The sequence below is a fragment of the Nomascus leucogenys genome, chromosome 12 (genome assembly GCF_006542625.1).
Source record: "Nomascus leucogenys isolate Asia chromosome 12, Asia_NLE_v1, whole genome shotgun sequence".
Taxonomy (NCBI): domain Eukaryota; kingdom Metazoa; phylum Chordata; class Mammalia; order Primates; family Hylobatidae; genus Nomascus; species Nomascus leucogenys.
In genome coordinates, this window is record NC_044392.1 from 609133 (window position 1) to 629633 (window position 20501).

The 20501-nt window shown below is 42.4% G+C and overlaps 1 protein-coding gene across 2 annotated transcripts in view; it reads left to right on the top strand.

Annotated features, from left to right (window-relative positions):
- ZCCHC17 (zinc finger CCHC-type containing 17) overlaps window positions 1-20501 on the top strand; it is a 72453-nt gene that overhangs the window by 13825 nt on the left and 38127 nt on the right. Inside the window, exons 2-3 of one of the 2 annotated variants that reach the window (XM_030823275.1) lie at window positions 1769-1889; window positions 10995-11052. In XM_030823275.1, the coding sequence (XP_030679135.1) occupies window positions 1824-1889; window positions 10995-11052 (124 nt within the window). In that variant the 5' untranslated portion in view covers window positions 1769-1823. Of the gene's footprint in view, window positions 1-1768; window positions 1890-10994; window positions 11053-20501 lie in introns of those variants that run through there. The other variant, XM_030823276.1, reaches the window with a different exon arrangement.

The window sequence follows — 20501 nt, forward strand, 5'->3', positions numbered from 1 at the left end:
TGGCAGTGATTTATCCAACAGAGTAAAGAGGCATGTTTAAGAGCCGCTAGATTGCTGGTTTCCGCTCTGTGTAGGATCAGGAGGCTGAACAAGATTATCTCTGAGGTAAGTATCCAAAGCTGTAAGTTTTGCTACCTAGGCAGCATCAGTGTCACCTAGTAGCTGGTTGAAAATGCATTATCTCAGGTAACACCTCAGACCTACTGAACTGCAATCTGCGTTTTCACATAATTCAGAAATAGTTAAATGAATTTGGTACATCCAACAATGGATTATTAGGTATGTGTTAACAAAAAGTTGTGTATGTGTATGAATTGCTATAATAAGAAAATGTTAATGATTTCATGATTCCATTAAAAAACCGCTTCTACATATTAAAAAACTGTAAGAATATAGATCAAATTGAATTACAGATGATTTCATTTTCTTTATTATTATTATTATTATTATTTATTTATTTATTTTTTTTTTTTTTTTTTGAGACGGAGTCTTTCTCTGTCCCCCAGGCTGGAGTGCAGTGGCGTGATCTCGGCTCACTGCAAGCTCCGCCTCCCGGGTTCACGCCATTCTCCTGCCTCAGCCTCCCGAGTAGCTGGGACTACAGGCACCCGCCAACACGCCCGGCTAATTTTTTGTATTTTTTTTAGTAGAGACGGGGTTTCACCGTGTTAGCCAGGATGGTCTGGATCTCCTGACCTTGTGATCCGCCCGCCTCGGCCTCCCAAAGTGCTGGGATTACAGGCTTGAGCCACCGCGCCCGGCCTTTCTTTATTATTAATGTATTATCTGAATTTTTTTATTATCTGAACTTTCACAGTGTGTATGTGTTTTAATTTTATCAAGAAAAAGAAAGTAAGCCCTTTTCTCTTTGAAGTCACTTTAGATTTAACACCTAGCGTAGTAGTTAAGAGAATGGACTCTGGAGTCAGCTAGTTTGACTCCCCATTTCCTGGCTTTTTGACATGCTTAGTAATTTGACTTCTGGAAGCCTTTGTTCTCTCATCTGTGTAATATAATAGTAATGGAACCTACATTTTAAGAGTTTTGAGAATTGTTTTGTTTTGTTTTTGAGATGGAGTTCGCTCTGTTCCCCAGGCTGGGGTGCAGTGGTGTGATCTCAGCTCACTGCAGCCTCCGCCTGCCAGGTTCAAGTGATTCTCCTGCCTCAGCCTCCCAAGTAGCTGGGACTGCAGGCACCCGCCACTACGCCTGGATAATTTTTGTATTTTTAGTAGAGACAGGATTTCGCCATGTTGGCCAGGCTGGTCTGGAACTCCTGACCTCCGGTGATCGTCCGACCTCAGCACCCACAGTGCTGGGATTACAGGTGTGAGCCACCATACCCAGCCTGAGTTTTGAGAATTAAATGAGATTGCATGTCTAGTGCTTAGCACAGTGCTTGGACATAGTAAGTGGTCCATTAATGTTTTTATTTCTGTTATTCCATGTTTTTGAGATCCGCTCAAACATACTTACCATCTTTTCCCACCCTCCCCCAAAATTCTTCCCCAGCAAAAATAGCAATTTAAAGAACCAAACACAACAAAATTAGTAGCCTGATGACCTTGGGTAAGTAACAAATTGTTGAGAAATAGGATCAAGGTTTCCAAAACTCCCCACAATTAGAATAAACAAGAGAGATTTGGATAAAAGTGTATGGTGTTAAATCTAGTGGTATTATTCTGTAGAGAATAGCTGTGGATTGTCTGCGTATTCATTTCTTTAACGCAGATATCTCTGTAATTGGTGTCTGATTTCTTTATGACAGGACACTTGCATTAGCTTTAATAGAAGAGAAATGGAGGAGCCATAGAATATTAAGGATGAATTCAGGAAGGCCTGAGACCATGGAAAACTTGCCTGCTCTCTACACTATTTTCCAAGGAGAGGTATATTCTTTTGTGTTTTGAAAACCCACCATTTATGTTAAGAATAGATTGAGGGTGACAACTGGGTTTGATGTTCCTGTCCACTTAAGTCTGTCTCGAGCATTACAGCTTAAATGGGAAGGGCCAGCGGAACATGTGGCAATCACATGTGCCTTCTCTAAGCTCCAGATATTTAAGTGTGTAGTTGACATCATCACTGGAATACCAGCATGTCTAATTTATGTTTTAAAATGAATTTATTTTTTCACTGCTGTGGTTTGAACATCCTAAAAAGCATGTTTTGGAAACTTAATCTCCAGTGCATCAACGTTGGAAGGTAGGGCCTAGTAGGAGGTATTTAGGTCATGAGGGCTCCACTCTCCTGAATGGATTAATGCCAATTATTGAAAGGCTTGAGGCTGTGAGTTTCATCTCTTTCTCTCCTTCTTACCCTCTTACCTTCCACCATGGGATGACACAACAAGAAGATTCTTGCCAGATGCTGGCACCTTGCTCTTGGACTTTCCAACCTCCAGAATTATGAGCCAAATAAATTTCATTTCTTTATAAATTATCCAGTCTCTGGTATTCTGTTAAAGTAACACAGAACATACTGAGACACTCAAAAAATTGTTTCTCTTCTAGATGTTTTCACCTCAACAAATAGAACCACTATTCTGCAGGTTCCCAGACTACACATCTGGCCATCATCCTTGATTTCTCTTCCTGATTTGATTTTGATTTTCCCTCCCACTCCAGTCTATTTGCGAGTCCTAATTATATCTGTGGTCTGTGTACTTCTTTATCCCCTTGGCACCCTGTTAGTTAAAACTCCCCATCTCTTGCCTGGTCTTTACTGGGATTCCTGCTTCATTGTAGCTGCTCTCCAGTCTGTTCTTACATTGCAGCTAACATAAGATTTTTGTTTTTGTTTTTGTTTTTTAATTCTTTTTAAAAAATTGAGCTGGGGTCTCACTGTGTTGCCCAGGCTGGTCTCAAACTCCTGGGCTTAAGTGATACTCCCACTTCAGCCTCCCAAAGTCCTGGGGTTACAGGCATGAGCCACTGTGCTTGGCCTAGAATAAGATTTTTAAAGTAGGTCGGACATGTTGCTTTCTCACGTTTCTTCAGAAGCTTCTCATTACAATTGAATACAGACACGGACCTTCCACAGCTTGCCGCTGGGTGCTCTTATAATGTTGTTTGTTCTACCCTACTCATAGTCAAGACACACTGGCCTCCTTAATAGCTTTGAACAGTCTGAGTTCTTTCTCTCTCTTTAGGATTTTTGCACATGCTGTTTTTTTTTTTTAGTCTGTGCTGCTATAACAAAATACCTGAGACTGGGTAATTTATAAAGAACAGAAATTTATTTCTCACAGTTCTGGAGGCTGGGAAATCTAAGATCAAGTTGTCAGCAGATTTGGTGTCTAGCGAAGACTACTCTCTGTTTCCAAGATGGCGCCTTCCTGCTACATCCTCTGGAGGGAAGAAATGCTGTGTCCTCACATGACAGAAGGGACAGAAGGAGCGAACTCACCCTTTCGAGCCCTTTTATGAGGCACTCATCCATTCATGAGGGGCCTGAAGGCCACACCTCTTGATACCATTGAATTGGGGATTAGGCTTCAAAGTGAATATTGGAGAAATACCAAAGTTCATATTGAACTTTAGTCCCCCACGTGGGGGTATGAAGAGGTGGTATTAAGAAGTATTAATCACTTGGGAAGTGGTTAAGTCGTGAAGGCTGTGCCCTTGTAAATGTGATTAATGCCCTTATAGAAGAGGCTACAGAGAGCTGCCTGGCCTCTCCATTCCTTCTGCTGTGTGAAGACACAGCGTTTGTCACCTCCAAAGGATACAGGAATAAGGCGCCATCTTGGAAGCAGACTGAACCTTTATCAAACACAGAATCTGCTAGCACCTTGATCTTGAACTTCCCAGCCTCCAGAACTGTGAGAAATAAATTTCTGCGGTATTTTGTTATAGCAGCACAAACAGACTAAGACACTCTTCCTTTTAACTACCCACTTTCCCATCCTCTTGTATTCATCCTTTAGGTCTCAGCCCTAATGTCTCCTCAGAATTTTTTTTACCCATTGTAAATAAATAGGTTCACACTGTATTTAATTATATACTTGTTTAATGTCTATCTTCCTCACAAGACACTAAGCTCCATGAGGGCTGAGTTCTGTCTGTTTTGTTGTATATCTCAGTCTTAGGTGGATGGGTAGAAAATAGTAAGTGCTTGATACATTTTTGATGACTGAATGAATTATCATCGTTTGGTAGAGAAGGCATTATATTTGTTTCAAGACCAGAGGCTTTGAAACCAGACAAAATTGGGATTCTAGTCCCACCTCTTTTGCTTACTATGTGAGCCTTTAGGGTGTCACTTAATCTCTTTGAACTTCAGTTTTCTTGTTTGTTAAATGGAGGTTCCATTTATTCACAGTAATTCTCTTCCATAGAATTACAGTGATGGTTAAATAAGCTATCATCTGTGGGTAGCAAGACACCCAGGTGCCAAGGAAAGAGACCGAGGACACGAGCTGTTCCAGTATAATAAAATATAAAACAAGAATAGTTATAGCAGATATAGGACTTAGATATGATTATATATGAATTAATTAATCATTAGTTAGTAGTACTTATTCTTTATTCCAATGTTATAATAATCCTCGCTCTATAATCATAACCTAGAAAAAACCAGGCCATACAGAGATAGGAGCTGAGGGGACACAGTGAGAAGTGACCAGAAGACAAGAGTGCGAGCCTTCTGTTATGCCCAGACAGGGCCACTAGAGGGCTCCTTGGTCTAGCGGTAACGCCAGCATCTGGGAAGATGCCCGTTGCCAGGCGGACCGTGGTCTAGCGGTAGCGTGTCAAGGAAAACACCCGCTACTTAGCAGACCGGGAAAGGGAGTCTCCTTTTCCCCGGGGGAGTTTAGAGAAGACTCTACTCCTCCACCTCTTGTGGAGGGCCTGACATTAGTCAGGCTTGCCTGCAGTTATCTGGAGGCCTAACCTTCACCCTGTGATGCTGTGCTTCAGTGGTCACGCTCCTAGTCCGCCTTCATGTTCCATCCTGTACACCTGGCGCTGCCTTCTAGGTAGCAGTAGCAAATTAGTGAAAGTACTAAAAGTCTCTAATAATGGTGTAAGTTGTTTCTCTCTTTGTCTCCTCTCTCTCTCTGCCTCGGCTGCCAGGCAGGGAAGGGCCCCCTGTCCAGTGGACACGTGACCCACGTGGCCTTACCTATCATTGGAGATGGCTCACTCTTCTTATCCTGCCCCTTTGTCTTGTATCTAATAAATATCAGTGCAGCCTGGCATTTGGGGCCACTACTGGTCTCCGCGTCTTGGTGGTAGTGGTCCCCCCGGCCCAGCTGTCTTTTCTTTTATCTCTTTATCTTGTGTCCTTATTTCTACATTCTCTCGTCTCCGCACACGGGGAGAGACCCACCGACTCTGTGGGGCTGGACCCTACAATCATCTATAAAAATACAATGCCTGAGACATAGTAGGGATTAATTAATGTTGGCTGCCTCCTCTTGAAGTGAAAGTAAAGCCAAAAAACTGTTTTCAGTGTCTTACAAGAGCATGTAGTTTGTTTGTTTGTTTGTTTGTTTTTTTGAGACGGAGTTTTGCTTTTGTTGTCCAGGTTAGAGTGCAATGGTGTGATCTCGGCTCACTGCAACTGCTCACTGCAACATCCACCTCCCAGGTTCAAGCAATTCTCCTGCCTCAGCCTCCTAAGTAGCTGGGCTTACCGGCACCCGCCACCACACGCAGCTAAATTTTGTACTTTTAATAGAGACAGGGTTTCACCATGTTGGCCAGGCTAGTCTCCTGACCTCAGGTGATCCACCCACCTTGGCCTCTCAAAGTGCTGGGATTACAGGTGTGAACCACCACACTGGGCCTCTTTTTTTTTTCCTTGTTTTTGAGACAAGGTCTCACTCTGTTGCTCAGGCTGGACTGCAGCTTCCACCTCCTGGGTTTTAAGTGATCCTCCCACTCAGCCCCCGAGGTAGCTGGGACTACAGGCACACACCACCACACCTGGCTAATTTTTCTTGGCGACAAGGTTTCACTATGTTGCCCAGGCTGGTCTTTTGAACTCCTGAGCTCAAGCGATCTGCCCACCTCAGCCTCCCAAAGTGCTGGGATCAGGCGTGAATCATCGCACCCGGCCTGAGCCTATAGTATTTTAATGGTATCATTTATACTTGATATTTATACTTGGCATTCATACTTGCTTTTATATGGTTGACAGAAGTTTTACCTCCTAATAATGTGAGGTCTTGGAGGACAGACTTTGTGACTATCAGTCAGTTATAGATAATTGTGGCTCTTGACTTCTGTTAAGTTGATCCCAACTTGTAATATAATAGTCGATACAAAGTATAATACCATTTTAACACATAGCAAACAGCTCTGCTCTTTAAAGCCTCTGTCCTTTTTCTTTATGGCTCATGGTATCCCCAAAGGTTAGTAAGGTACCGGAGCTCAGAAGAAGGAAGTGTAGCACTGGAGGTGAAACTGATTTTTCTGATCATGAAGCCCTCACTCATCAGGTGCTGCACAAAAGAAAGGGAAGAACACTCTGCCCTCCACAGAATAATTCGGATTTCTAAAGTGGATCCTAACCTACAGCTTGCTCTCTTCTCTTCTCTTCCTCTTTTTTTTTTTTTTTTTTTTTTTTGACAGAGTCTCACTCTGTCACCCAGGCTGGAGTGCAGTGGTGCAATCTCAGCTCACTGCAACCTCCGCCTCCTGGGTTCAAGCGATTCTCCTGCCTCAGCCTCCAGAGTAGCAGGTACTACAGGCGTCAGCCACCACGCCGTGCTAATTTTTTGTATTTTTAGTAGAGACAGTTTCGCCATGTTGGCCAGGCTGATTTCAAACTCCTGACCTCAGGTGATCCGCCCACCTCAGCCTCCCAAAGTGCTGGGATTACAGGCGTGAGCCACGGCACCCAGCCAAGAGAATTCTTTTGACTGAATTGAGTTATAGGAGGAATATAGATAAATTTGGTGGTTCTATGGTCATTTGTTGGTACAGCTCTGTTACAGCATTTATCCTGGTCTGTCTTGTATTATTATTACTTGTATGTCTCTCTCTCCACTACTAGATTGTGAGTTACTGTAGAATAGAGGCCATGATTGTCTCATATGTCTTGGTAACTACTTCAAAGTCATTTAAAATGACTGGGCATCCCTTTTTTAAAGTTGTCTTTATTTCACAGTACCTGACATGGTATCTTGTACATAGTAGGTAGGTGCTTAAAATGGAGCCCAAGCCTCACAGCACTAGTTGTCCTTGAAGAAGGTGGTGTTTCAGCCCATGTCCCAGCTCTTCTCTTGGTGAACTCAGCAGGGATTTGGGACCTAGTAATTAAATAGCTGAGAAGCCAATATTCATTCTCTCATCCTCTGAGAAGCATGTTGGTAGCAGAGTGCATTATATTAGTACATGGTAGGGGTACAAGCGTAGCAGTGAGACTTGGGATTTGGCTTAGGCTTGCCATAGCCAAAGAAATGCTGAGGGGAGATTCATGTTGGTAAGGCCGAAATAGCATTGGACTAGAATTAAAAAAAAAAGTCTGTGTTGTACTTGGCTGTGCTAGTATCTAACTTTGTGACTTTTGACAGTAACTTATGCCCCTGAGCCTCAAATTCTTCATTTACGTTATGATGATAACAAGTTTCAAGGCCATTTGCCACCTATAATCTGAAGATGGGAAATTTATTTTACCCAAGTCTAATGAATTCAGTTGAGATAGTTACTGAATTTTTTCCCCTGAGCTATTTGACTAATTATTCTTGGGACACCCGGCAGACTGCGTGATCATCTATGGCAGGTGTGACTGCACCCTAGGAGACACAGTGATGAAAACACCTGGTGCTAGACATCTGAAACAATGCCTCAACAGTTGAGTGCAACCATTCTGGAGCATATTAACCTTTCCTTTTGGGAGAGGCCAAATTAAGGTCTGTTATATTACCTCTAAAGACCATAATGTGACACTGGAGCTTCAGGATTGAAAAGTGAGATTCTCTTAATTTACAGCAGTGAGGTGATTTTGGCTCTAACTTCCAGATTTATTTATTTGTTTATTTATTCACTTATTTATTTATTTGTTGAGAGAATCTTGCTCTGTCACCCAGGCTGGAGTGCAGTAGCATGATCTTGGCTCACTGCAACCGCGACCTCCTGGGTTCAAACGATTCTCGTGCCTCAGCTACCCAAGTAGCTGGGATTACAGGCATGTGCCACCATGCCCAGCTAAATTTTGTATTTTTAGTAAGATGGGGTTTCACCATGTTGGCCAGGCTGGTCTTGAACTCCTGGCCTCAAGTGATCCACCTGCCTCAGCCTCCCAAAGTGCTGGGATTATAGGTATGAGCCACTGCACCTGACCCAGATGTTACTGTTAAGTTTGTTGGATGATCATGCTCTTTAATAATGTTGTTACACAGTATGAGACTTTTCAGCCCTCTTTCTAGAACTGTGGAACAAAAGCCAAAGTGCCTTCAGTTGGTCGAGAAAGAAGCTATTTGCTTTTATTTCAATTAAAAATTGGGAGACTTATCTTTATTATGTGGCCCTCTTTTACAAAGAACAAATTGCTTTTTAAACTCAGGTAAGCACTTTGTATCTCTGATCTCTACGTTCCTCATCTGAAACATGGTAGAAATGGACCAGCTAATCTCTAAAGTCATTTTGTTGGCTCTACCTTGCCTTCATTTTAAGTATCTGTGTGATTGTACTGTTTCTTTAGGACTCTCTGGTTCCTAACCCAGCATAGCATGTTACGCAGTATAAAACATGAGTTTAGAACATTTGGTTCATAACCCATTCTTCATGTTGTGTCTTGGAGAGTTCATTCAAGTGCTCTGTCCGATGTCTCCATTAAAAAATGAGAATGAAAGTTTTTATTTATTTCCATCCTAACATTGAAGTAAGTAATGATGATATTTGGTTAAGTATAAGACATTGGACTAGGGAGTCAAGGGACCGAGGTTCTATCCCCAACTTCTTTTTTTTTTTTTTGAGACAAAGTATCATTCTTGTTGCCCAAGCTGAAGTACAATGGCGCCATCTTGGCTCACTGCAACGCCTGCTTCCCAGGTTCAAGTGATTTTTCTGCCTCAGCCTCCCGAGTAGCTGGGATTACAGACGCCCATCACCAGACCCAGCTAATTTTTGTATTTTTATTAGAGACAGCGTTTCACCATGTTGGCCAGGCTGGTCTCGAACTCCTGACCTCAGGTGATCCACCTGCCTTGCCCTTTCAAAGTTCTAGGATTACCGGCATGAGCCTCTGTGCCTGGCCTCCCTAACTCTTAAGTAGTTGTGTGGCTTCCTACCAGTCACTAATATTTTTGTGCTTCAGTGTCTTAGACTGTAAATTATTGAAAAGCTACACTTTGTTGAATGTCCATTATGTGCCACATACCTATGTCAGTCACTTTATGTACATCATTTGTTATCTGCAGCAGCAAAGTGAGAACAAATGGGAACTTAGGCCCTGAAAGGCAAGTTGTGTGCAAGATCCTACAGGTTGGAAATGGCAGAGCTAGGATTAGAAGCCACATCTTTCACTCCAAAGCATGTTCACTTTCTATACCTATACTGTTATTTTTTCTTTTATTTTTTTAAAAGCTTTTTTAGAGATGGGGTCTTGCTATGTTATCCAGGCTGGATTCAACTCCTGGGCTCAGGCCACCCTCCAGCCTCAGCCTCTGGAGTAGCTAGGACTACAGGCACGTGGCACAGCACCCAGATACACCTATACTATTCCACTTCATTTGCAACATAAGGATCTACTGTATATGCTTTCTAGGAATAGATAGGATATCAGATACCACATTGCTTTTGGCCATTAGAATTTTATAGTTAGAGGGGACCTATGAGCAGCTCTAGTGTAATTAAAACTCTGGATTCAAATCTCAGCTCTGCTACTTATTTAGCTTTGGACCTCCGATAAGTTACTTAATCTCTTCATGCATCTTTTTGTTGTCTATTGAATAATAGTGCCAACTCCATACAGTGACATAAGGATTATGCAAAGCATTTTGAATATTATTTTGCATATAGTGAGTATTCAGTATATATTAGTAAATAGCAGTGCAGTCAGGATTGTTTTAATTACTCCCCTTGTTTTAGTTATGGTGAAGCTGAAACAGTGCTCAGGATGAAGCAGCTAGTTAAAGACACTGAAAAGAATAAAGTTTATATATGTAAGATTATATTGAATATTTTACAAATAATCATTTAGTGTTAAATTCGGTATATGATGACAACATTACCCTCAATCCACAGGTCGGGGGATGGGCTAGGCTACAGGGGGAAGACAGAGCTAGAGCCTAGCTTAATTATTTATCTTTTATCTGGCAGGGGTTCTGGGCCTTTCATCACTACCATTTATTGGTTGCCTATTACATAGACCCATCAAGCCTCTGACTTCTTCATCTTAGACAACTCTGCAGAAGACTGGGGGGACAACTCCTTCTCTCTGATTAGATCTTTTCAGGTTCTGTCAGTTGTATACGTATTGGCTTTTTAATCTAGTTGTCTTGATGAAACCCAAGACTCAGACTTGGAGTTAAATGTAACAGGCTGTCTGCTCTGGTTTGATCTGAAGTTCAGGTATGAGGGGAGGAATGCCCTGCGTGATCCATCCCAAATTTATTAAAGTTCTCTGTATTGGGTTTGGAGGCCTCAGTCCTAGCTAATATAAAGTATAGCTTTATTACCTGGTTTTTTGCTTTTTGTTCCTTTTGTTCATGAAACTCCTCTGGTAATATCAATATGTTCCCTTTGTTCATGAAACTCCGTTGGTGATTTTACTAGGTATAGGATTTGGGTATTCCTCAGTATCATCACACCGTGTGATAACACTCTAATCTCCCAGTGTTTTTAATGTGTACACACATACCTGTCAGTCTAAATTTCAAAAAAACCCAGAAAGAATGTTTGACAGAGCATCATTTTTAGGCAGTTTTGTAGCGTACAGAGGCAGTCAATATGAAGTACAAATTTGGGGAGACTAGCTTAAATGCTACAGAAGAAAGATTCTCATTTATGTGACGCTGATTTTTCCCCCCATCTTTATAGGTTGCTATGGTGACAGACTATGGGGCCTTTATCAAAATCCCAGGCTGTCGGAAGCAAGGTAGGAGCCTATAACTTGATATTCAGCCCTCTGATTCTACTCTCTGCTAACACCCCACCACCTCCTACTTACAGGCTGTACATTTTTCAGACAGTAGTTTTTCATTCGTTTTCTTTTTAATGTATAGATATGAATACAAAATGACAATTCATTTTTGGCAGGCAGAAGAATGGTGGTCTCTGACTCAGGAAGAAGACTGGGGTATAGCTAATTGGGTTTACTTCTGAAACTAGCTCCTCCTTAGACTTCACCTGTGACCCTAGGCAAATCACTTGACTTCTTTAGACACAGGATTTGCGGGAGGGCAAATCCAGTATAATATAGTATAATGCAGTATATAGTCTTTTGTGACTGACTTCTTTCACTTAGCATGTTTTCAAGGTTCATCTGTTTTATAATATGTACTTCATTCTTTTTTATTGCCATTACAAATTAATTTATTGCAATTCCATCAGTTGATGGATATTTGGGTTGTTTCCACTTCTTTAGTATTATGTCTGAGGCTGACAGTGTGAGTTTTCTAGTATATAGCGCATGAAATGGGAATAGTATTGTAAGTGATACAAACATATATATATATATAATGTTTCAAGTTTTTTTCATAAAGAGGCATCTGTTGAACATTTTTTTGAGTATCCTGTTGTAAGTCTATAATCTTATTTATTTACCAAAACTATGTTAAGCCGAAAAGGCAGGTTCCACAGAGCAGTTGTCTGCCCAGAGTGATTTGGCTAGGTAGTGGCATAGCCACGACTAGAACCCAGTCCTTCTGATTCCTAGCCCCTGGATCTTTCTACTATGTCACACTGCTGGTGGATCCAAAGATTCAACTTGCTAACTTTTTATGCTAAAATAAGTTAAGGTTTAATTAAAGATTTTAACAATAAAAAAATAAGTAACCATAAGAGTACTAGAAGAAAATCTAGAAGAATATTTCACTACATAAAAATTAAAAACTTAATTGCAAAAATCATCGTAAGCAGAGTTAAGTTGGGAAAAAGAATTTGTAGTACACATGATAAAGAGCTAATACAAAGGGGGTATTAGGAAAAGGTGCCAAGGATATGAAAAAACAACTCACAGGATAAAAAAATATTACTTGGTACTATAGTAAAATATACTCATTCTCAGTATGATTAAAAAGTAACTTAGACTGGTAGATTCATATAATGGGATATTACTCAACAATACAAAGGATTGAGAATAAAATATCCATAGATGCAGCAACCTGGATCAATCTCCAGAAATTATACTGAGTGAAAAAAGCTAATCTCAAAAGGTTATACACTTTATGATTCCATTTATATAACATTCTTATGTTTTACTTGAGATATGATTCACATACCACACATGTGACCTGCTTAAAGTGTACAAGTCAGTGGTTTCTTTGGTATATTCAGAGTTTTGTGACCATCACCACAATCTACTTTGAGAACATTGTTGTCACCCCAAAAAGAAACCCTGTACCCATTAGCCAACACTCCAGATTCTCTCTATGCCCCCAGCTTTAGGCAACCATTATTCTACTTTGTCTCTGTATATTTGCTTATTTTGTACATTTCTTATAAATGGAATAATGCAATATATAGTCTTTTGTGACTGACTTCTTTCACTTAGCACGTTTTCAAGGTTCATCTGTTTTATAATATGTACTTCATTCTTTTTTATTGCCATTGCAAATTAACTTATTGCAATTCCATCAGTTGATGGATATTTGGGTTGTTTCCACTTCTTTAGTATTATGAATAATGTTGCTATAAATATTTGTGTACAGCTTTTTGTGTGGATATTTGCTTTCATTGGGTATATACCTACGAGCAGAAATACTGGGTCATATGTTAACTCTATGTTCAACTTTTTGAGAAACTGCCAGACTGTTTTTCCAAAGTGACCACGCCATTTTACATTCCTACCAGCAATGTATGAGGGTTCTACTTTCTTTACATCTTTGTTAACACTTGTTATTATCTTTTTGGGTATGGCCATCCTAGTGGATGTGCAGGGACATCTCACTGTGGTTTGAATTTCCCTAACAGCTAATGATGTTAAGTCTCTTTTCTTGGGTTTATTGGCTATATGTATATCTTTTTTGGGGAAATGTCTATTCAAATCTGATATATTTTGGCTGTGTCCTCACCCAAATCTCATCTTGAATTGTAGTTCTCATAATTCCCATGTGTTGTGGTAGGGACCAGGTGGAGATAATTGAATCATGGGGGTGGTTTGCCCCATGCTATTCTCATCATAGTGACACAAGATCTGATGGTTTTATAAGGGAAGCCCCTTATAAAACCATCATTCGCTGGGCACGTATTCTCCTTCCTGCTGCCCTGTGAAGAAGGACGTGTTTGCTTCCCCTTTCCCCATGGTTGTTAAGTTTCTTGAGGCTTCCCCAGCCATGCTGAACTGTGAATCAGTTAAATCTCTTTCCTTGATAAATTACCCAGTCTCATATGTCTTTATTAGCAGTGTAAGAACAGACTAATACAAAATCCTTTTCTTTTTTGAGACAGAGTCTTGCTCTATTGCCCAGGCTAGAGTGCAATGGTGCAATCTTGGCTCACTGCAACCCCTGCCTCCTGAGTTCAAGTGATTTTCATGCCTCAGCTTCCTGAGTAGCTGGGATTACAGGCATGTGCCACCACACCTGGCTAATTTTTAGTAGAGACAGGGTTTTGTCATGTTGGCCATACTGGTCTTGAACTCCTGTCCTCCAGTAATCCGCCCTCCTCAGCCTCCCAGAGGGCTGGGATTAAAGGTGTGAGCCACTACACCTGCCTTTTCCCTTTTAAAAATAGGGTTATTTTTGTTTTTATTGTTGAGTTAGGTGTTTCTCATATATTCTGGATACTAGTCCCACATCAAATATATAATTTGCAAAGATTTTTATGTAACATACTTGAAATGACAAAGTTATTTAAATGGAGAACAAATTATTTAATGGTTGACAAGGATTAAGAAGGGGAAGGAAGTAGCAATATGAAGGATCCTCGTAGTGAGGGACCTGTTCTGTATCTTAACTGTAGCAGTGTATACATGAATCTAAGTGGTAAAATTACGTGGAACTAAATACATACACATACACAAACACAAATGAGTACAGGTAAAACTGGGGCAAGAGCCAGTTGATTTTATCTGAGATGTTTTTTCCTACACCAACCAATTCTCCAGTTTTCTGATTCTCTAACATCAACTGGATGTCCCAACAATTCAATTCAATTGTGACATTAACTACCTGGGAGTTAGTGTCAGATTCCACGTACTTAAGGGCTCAGTCCCACATGACTGCCCTCACTTCAGATGCCAGCCCCAATATTGAATCCTCAGATTACCTACACTTTTGTCTCACTTGGCTACAATTTCTGGAATTCCCAGCACTTCCCCCCTAAAGTTGGTAATTTGCTAGAGTGACTCACAGAACTCAGAAAAATACTGTAGTTAATATTAGTTTATTTTAAAGGATAAAAATGAACAGTCAGATGAGGAAGTACACAGGGTGATGCTCAAAGGGTTCTGAGTACAAAGCCTCTGTCCCCATGGAGTTGAGGTGCGTCACCCTCTTGGCACACGGATGTGTTCACCAACTCTCCAAACTCCATTGCTAGGGGTTTATATGGAGGATCTGTTACATAGACATGGTTGATTAAATTATTGGCCTTCAGTGATGCAGCTCAGTCTCCAGCCCCTCTCCACTTCCCAAAGTGAGAGGGTCGGGCTGACATTTCTTTTTTTTTTTTTTTTTTTTTTTTTTTTTTTTTTTTGAGAGGGAATCTAGCTCTGTTGCCCAGGCTGGAGTGCAGTGGTGCAATATCAGCTCACTGCAACCTCTGCCTTCCGGGTTCAAGCGTTTCTCCTGCCTCAGCCTCCTGAGTAGCTGGGACTACAGGTGTGCACCACCATGCCTGGCTAATTTTTTGTATTTTTGGTAGAGACGGGGTTTCACTATGTTGGCCAGGTTGGTCTCAAACTCCTTTCCTGTGACCCGCCCGCCTCGGCCTCCCAAAGTGCTGGGATTACAGGCGTGAGCCACCATGCCCAGCCCAGGCTGAAATTTCTAACCCTATCTAATCACATCGTTGATTTCTCTGTTTCTGAAGCTATCTAGGGACCCACCAGTAGTCACCTCATTAAGGGACTTAATAACAAAAGACACTTCTATCACTCAGAATAGTCCAAGGGTTTTAGGAACTCTGCCAGGAACTAGGGACAAAGATCGAATATGTATTTCTTATACCACAGTATCAATGCCAGCATCCTGGTTGTGATAGTGTACTATAGTTTTCCAAAATGTCACCAGTGGAGAAAACTGGATAAAGTGTACATAAAACCTCTGTATTCTTTCTTTCTTTTTCTTTTTTTTTTTTTTTTTGAGACGGAGTCTCGCTCTGTTGCCCAGGCTGGAGTGCAGTGGCACAATCTCGGCTCACTACAAGCTCCGCCTCCTGGGTTCACGCCATTGTCCTGCCTCAGCCTCCCGAGTAGCTGGGACTACAGGCGCCCGCCACCATGCCTGGCTAATTTTTTGTATTTTTAGTAGAGACAGGGTTTCACCGTGTTAGCCAGGATGGTCTCGATTTCCTGACCTCATGATCTGCCTGCCTCAGCCTTCCAGAGTGCTGGGATTACAGATGTGAGCCACCGCGCCTGGCCTAGACCTCTGTATTATTTCTTTTGAATGCAGATGAGTGTACAAATATCTCAAAAAATTTTTTTTCACATAGGGCAGCAAAGTTATCAAATATTTTTTAAAAATGATTTAAAACACTCCTAAAATCTTTGAGATTAACAAATATTTTAAAAGATTGCTGTTAATACCCAATGTTAGAAATGGACACTTTTACTCACTGTCAGGAGCATAATTTCATAGACTTTTTAATACCTATTAACATTTTTAATGTGCTTATATATACCCTTTAATCCAGAAATTCTTTGGAGAATTTAGTGTAAGTAGAGAATTACATAAATTATGTGCATCTGTTTTGTAGACTATGCAGATGACTAAAAGAATGACTGTATTTCTAAGACATACTTATGCGTCATCTTACCAGAAAGATGGCAGTGGAAGGTTTTCACACAATTCCATCACACTGCTACCTGACTGGTAACAGTTGTAAAACATCATTGATTATGAGAAGCACTCCAATTTCAGAGATATTAAAGTGAGAGGAAAGAAAGAGCATCTTAGAATCAATGAAACAGAATAGATTTCAGTTTACTGACATGAGCCAGGAGTGGTGGCATGCACCTGTAATCCCAGCTACTTGGGAGGCTGAAGTAGTAAGATCACTTGAGGCCAAGAGTTTGAGGCCAGGCTGGGCAACATAGCAAGACCCCATTGGTGGCAATGGAGGCCTGTCTAGAGCGGCTGCTGCAAAGATGCCAGCCATAGTGGGGGCTGTGCAGCCAGGGCTGCACATTCCATGGAGCTGGCAGGAGCCCTGCCCCCTTATGAGTTAGTGGGGTGGGAGCCCGCCCTCACGGGTGCAGCTGCAGTCACCCAGCCCTGGCTGCGGACCCAGGCATCTCTGCACTCTTGGAGGTCCGGGAAGACCCCTTTCCCCCACAGTCTCAGAAGTGCCTGCTCCCACTGCCTGGACTCTCCCAGCTCCCGGCTCCTGCTCTGATTTTGGAGCAAAGTTGAAGCCGAGCCTGGGCACTATTGCAACCTGGCTGGGTTTCCGCACCTTGGGGTGGTGCTGACATGCCAGCTTCCTACCACCTTGGCCCCCTCCGGACTTTGGGTGCCAGTGAGCACAGGAGGGAGGCCAAGGGGGTGCTGAGGGTGGCTCAGCATGGGCCTGCAGGTGCCCCTGGGCACGGAACAGCTGGGCGTCATGGACAACATGATTGATGGCGACAAGAGGCAGACAGGCTCCTGGGTGGAAAGGGGCAGGTCTCGGTGAAGCCCCACCTTCAAGCCAGGGATGGCCTGAAGCATAGGGGCCAGGCTGTCAGTTCCAGGTGGAGTCTGTGGCCCAGAGTGAGAACTTAAGGTGCTTTTCCTGGGCCTGCCCATGGACCAGTCAGCACACACTTCTGAAGACTGTAAAAACCCTGGACTCAGCCAGACTTGGGCAGACACTGGGAGGACCTGCCTGTGGAAATGGGTTATCCACACTGGGTCTCCTCTCCGTTGAGGGCTGCAGATGTTGGGATGACCTGCCTGCAGATAAAAGCTGCCCATTCTGGGTCTCCTCTCTGCTGAGAGCTGCACTCAACAGGTTGACCTGCCTGTGGAAAGGAGCTACCTACTTTGGGTCTCCTGAGAGCTGTACCATCACTCAATAAAGCAACCCTTTGCCTTGCTCCAGTTGTCTGCGTACCTCATTCTTCCTGGATGCAAGACAAGAACTTGGGACCCGCTGAATGGCGGGACTGAAAGAGCCGTAACAGATCCAAGGGCTCCCTGAGCCAGAGCTGTGACACCTCTTTGGGGCTTTGCGGTTTCTGGCATCTCCAAGCTTCTGGGCACCGCCATGTTCCCGAGAGTCCATAGTGGAAGCCACTTGTGGTATGCCTGGTCCATCCACAGCCTCACATGGAGCTGGTGCCTGCGCCAGCACCTGGAGCTGCCTGCCCAGCCACAGCAGCCAGTGTGCCTGGCCGTGCACAGTGGCTGGACCCCATGCTCACAAACTCATGCACCCCTCGCCACTCTGAGCCTGGCTCGCCCTTGGCAGGTGTGGGATCTGGGACGGCAGCATGAGCCGAGTGCAGCCCGCTAGACCAAGTGGATGGAACAGGCCTAGTGGCCCTAAGCAAAGCAAGCTGAGTGCAGCCTGCCAGGCCAAGTGGGCAGAACGAGCCCAGCAGGTCCAAGCGAAACTCGAGCAAAGGTGCTGCTGGCCACAGCAGCTTCTGGCTGGAAAAGCGACACCTGAAGAATCTTGTGACACCATCTTTACAAAAAAGTTAGCTGGGTGTGGCAGCAGGAGGATCACTTGGGCCCAGAAGTTAGAGGCTGCGGTGAGCTATGATTGTGCCACTGCACCCCAGCCTGGGTAAGAGTGAGACCCTGTCCCTTAAAAAAAAAAGAAAAAAAAATTACTTACATGGAAAGAAGTCCAAGATAATAAAATTTAAAAACATGTTGCAGAAGACTGTATAGCATCTCTCTTCCCCACCCTTTTAAAGCAAGTGTGCATATGCCTTTATATATCTTTTTTTCTTTATATATTTTAAATTACTGCATATGTTTAGAAGAAAGGCTGGAGGAATAGTCAACAGATTAACAATGGTCACCTCTGGGGAGATGGTTTTGCTAACGAAGGGATGTACATGGAAGAGGGACTTTGACTTTTGGAAATTTTTTTTTAAAGTTTTTTCTATTAAAAAAAGATCCAAGAGGTGATCTTTGGATAATGAATGCATGCCTCTAACCTTGTGGACGACTGTTCTGCAAATTGCATCTTTGCTTTAGAAATGGTTTTACCAACAGTTTTCAAGCTGGCAGTCAGCAGTCTGTAATTGAGCTTCTCATTTTATCTAGTCTGGGATTGAATGACAACGAACTCTTCCCCACCCCACAGGACATTCATCTTTCTGTCTGAGCACAGGTTTTCTTGTTAGTATACTTGCCATAGCTGCCAGTGCCTGAAAGTCCCATTATAACTTGGGTATATGTGACACTTTGGGGACTGTGTGGGATTAAAGGCCTGTGACCTTCCAGCAGTCAGTCTTCAACTCACTTTATCCATACCCCGTCAGTTGATGCCTCTGATTGTGGCTGACACCTTACAAGTGAATCTGTCAGTCTGACAGCTGGGCTGAGACAAGCCTCCGAGGGAAAGCTCAGGGAGCCAAATAATTAGGTGGAAACTCTGTGAGTTTTAATCCTGAGATCTATAGGTTTATTGGATAACTTGAGCAATTGACTTCCTTACAGTGTATCTTAGTTTCTCTGCCCATAAAGAGGGAAGATTATTAAGTCTCAGCCTGAAAGGACTGAGTTAGGAAATAACTCTGGTCTGATCAGATCTTAACATCTTTGGCTCAGGTAGGTAGATTGTAATTTGAGCTAGTTTCCCAGATGTCCTGTTCTCAGAATACTTCAGCCACCACTGAGTTGAAGACCCCTTCCTAGTATTCAAACCTAAGCTAGATTTTCTTTCCCCTCTCATAGTATTATCCAATATAACTTTCTGTGATGATGAAAATATTCCTTATGTTCTCTGATTTGCTTTCTGACAGCAACCAACTCCCCAATTCTCTGGACATCAACTGGGTGTCCAACGACTGACGCAGTTCAATTCTGACATTATTTATCTGGAGCTTGTGTTAGATCTCACAAATTAAAGGGACTCAGTCCCACAAAATTGCCCCCCCTTCAGATACCAGCTGCAAGTCCTGGGCCACTTGTACTTCTGACCAATCAGCTGTAAACAGGGGTTCCATGACCACCTACTTAGGTTTGAGACTTTGCCAGAATGGCCTACAGAAGTCAGGGAAATACTTTACAGTAGTCCCACCTCATCTGTGCCTTTACTTTCCATGGTTTCAGTTACCCTAGGTCAACTGAGATTTGAAAATGTTAAAGGGAAAATTCTAGAAACAATTCATAAGCTTTAAATTGCAGTTGCAGTGTGATGAAATCTTGCGCTGTCTTGCCTCATTCCATCTGGGACATGAATCGTCCCCTTGTCCATCCACACTGTGTACGCTACCCACCCATTAGTCACTTAGTAGCCTTCTCAGTGATCAGATCGACTGCTATTGCAGTGCTTGTGTTCCAGGTAACCCTTATTTTACTTAATGGCCCCAAAGTGTAATAGTGATGCTGGCAATTTTGATATGCCAGAGAGAAGCCATAAAGTGCTTCCTTTAAGTCAAAAGGTAAAAGTTCTCGACTTAATAAGGGAAAAACAGGGACCCCTAGAGGGGGGACTGAGGAAGGGGGAGTACAATGGTTGAAAAATTTAACTTTGAGTACTATGCTCAGTACTTCTGTAACGGGATGATTCATATCCCAAACCTCAGCATCATGCAGTGGACACAGATAACAAACTTGAACATGTACCCCCAGAATCTAAAATAAAGGTTAAAAAAATTAAGGAAAGAAAACGTAATCTTATCCTGTGGTTGCTAAGATCTACCCTAAGAATGAATCTTCTATGATGAAATTGTGAAGAAGAAAAAATTCATACTAGTTTTGCTGTCGAATTTCTAACTGCAAAAGTTACAGCAACAGTATGTGATAACTGTTCTTACAGTATGTTGTTATATTATTATTGTTAATCTATTTCTGTGCTTAATTTATAAATTAAGCTTCACAGCCAGGCATGGTGGCTCACACATGTAATTTCAGCACTTTGGGAGGTGAGGTGGCTGGATCGCTTGAGCTCAGGAGTTCGAGACCAGCCTGGGTAACATGGTGAAACCCTATCTCTACAAAAATCCAAAAATTTACTGGTCATGGTGGTGTGTGCCTATAGTCCAAGCTACTTGAGGGG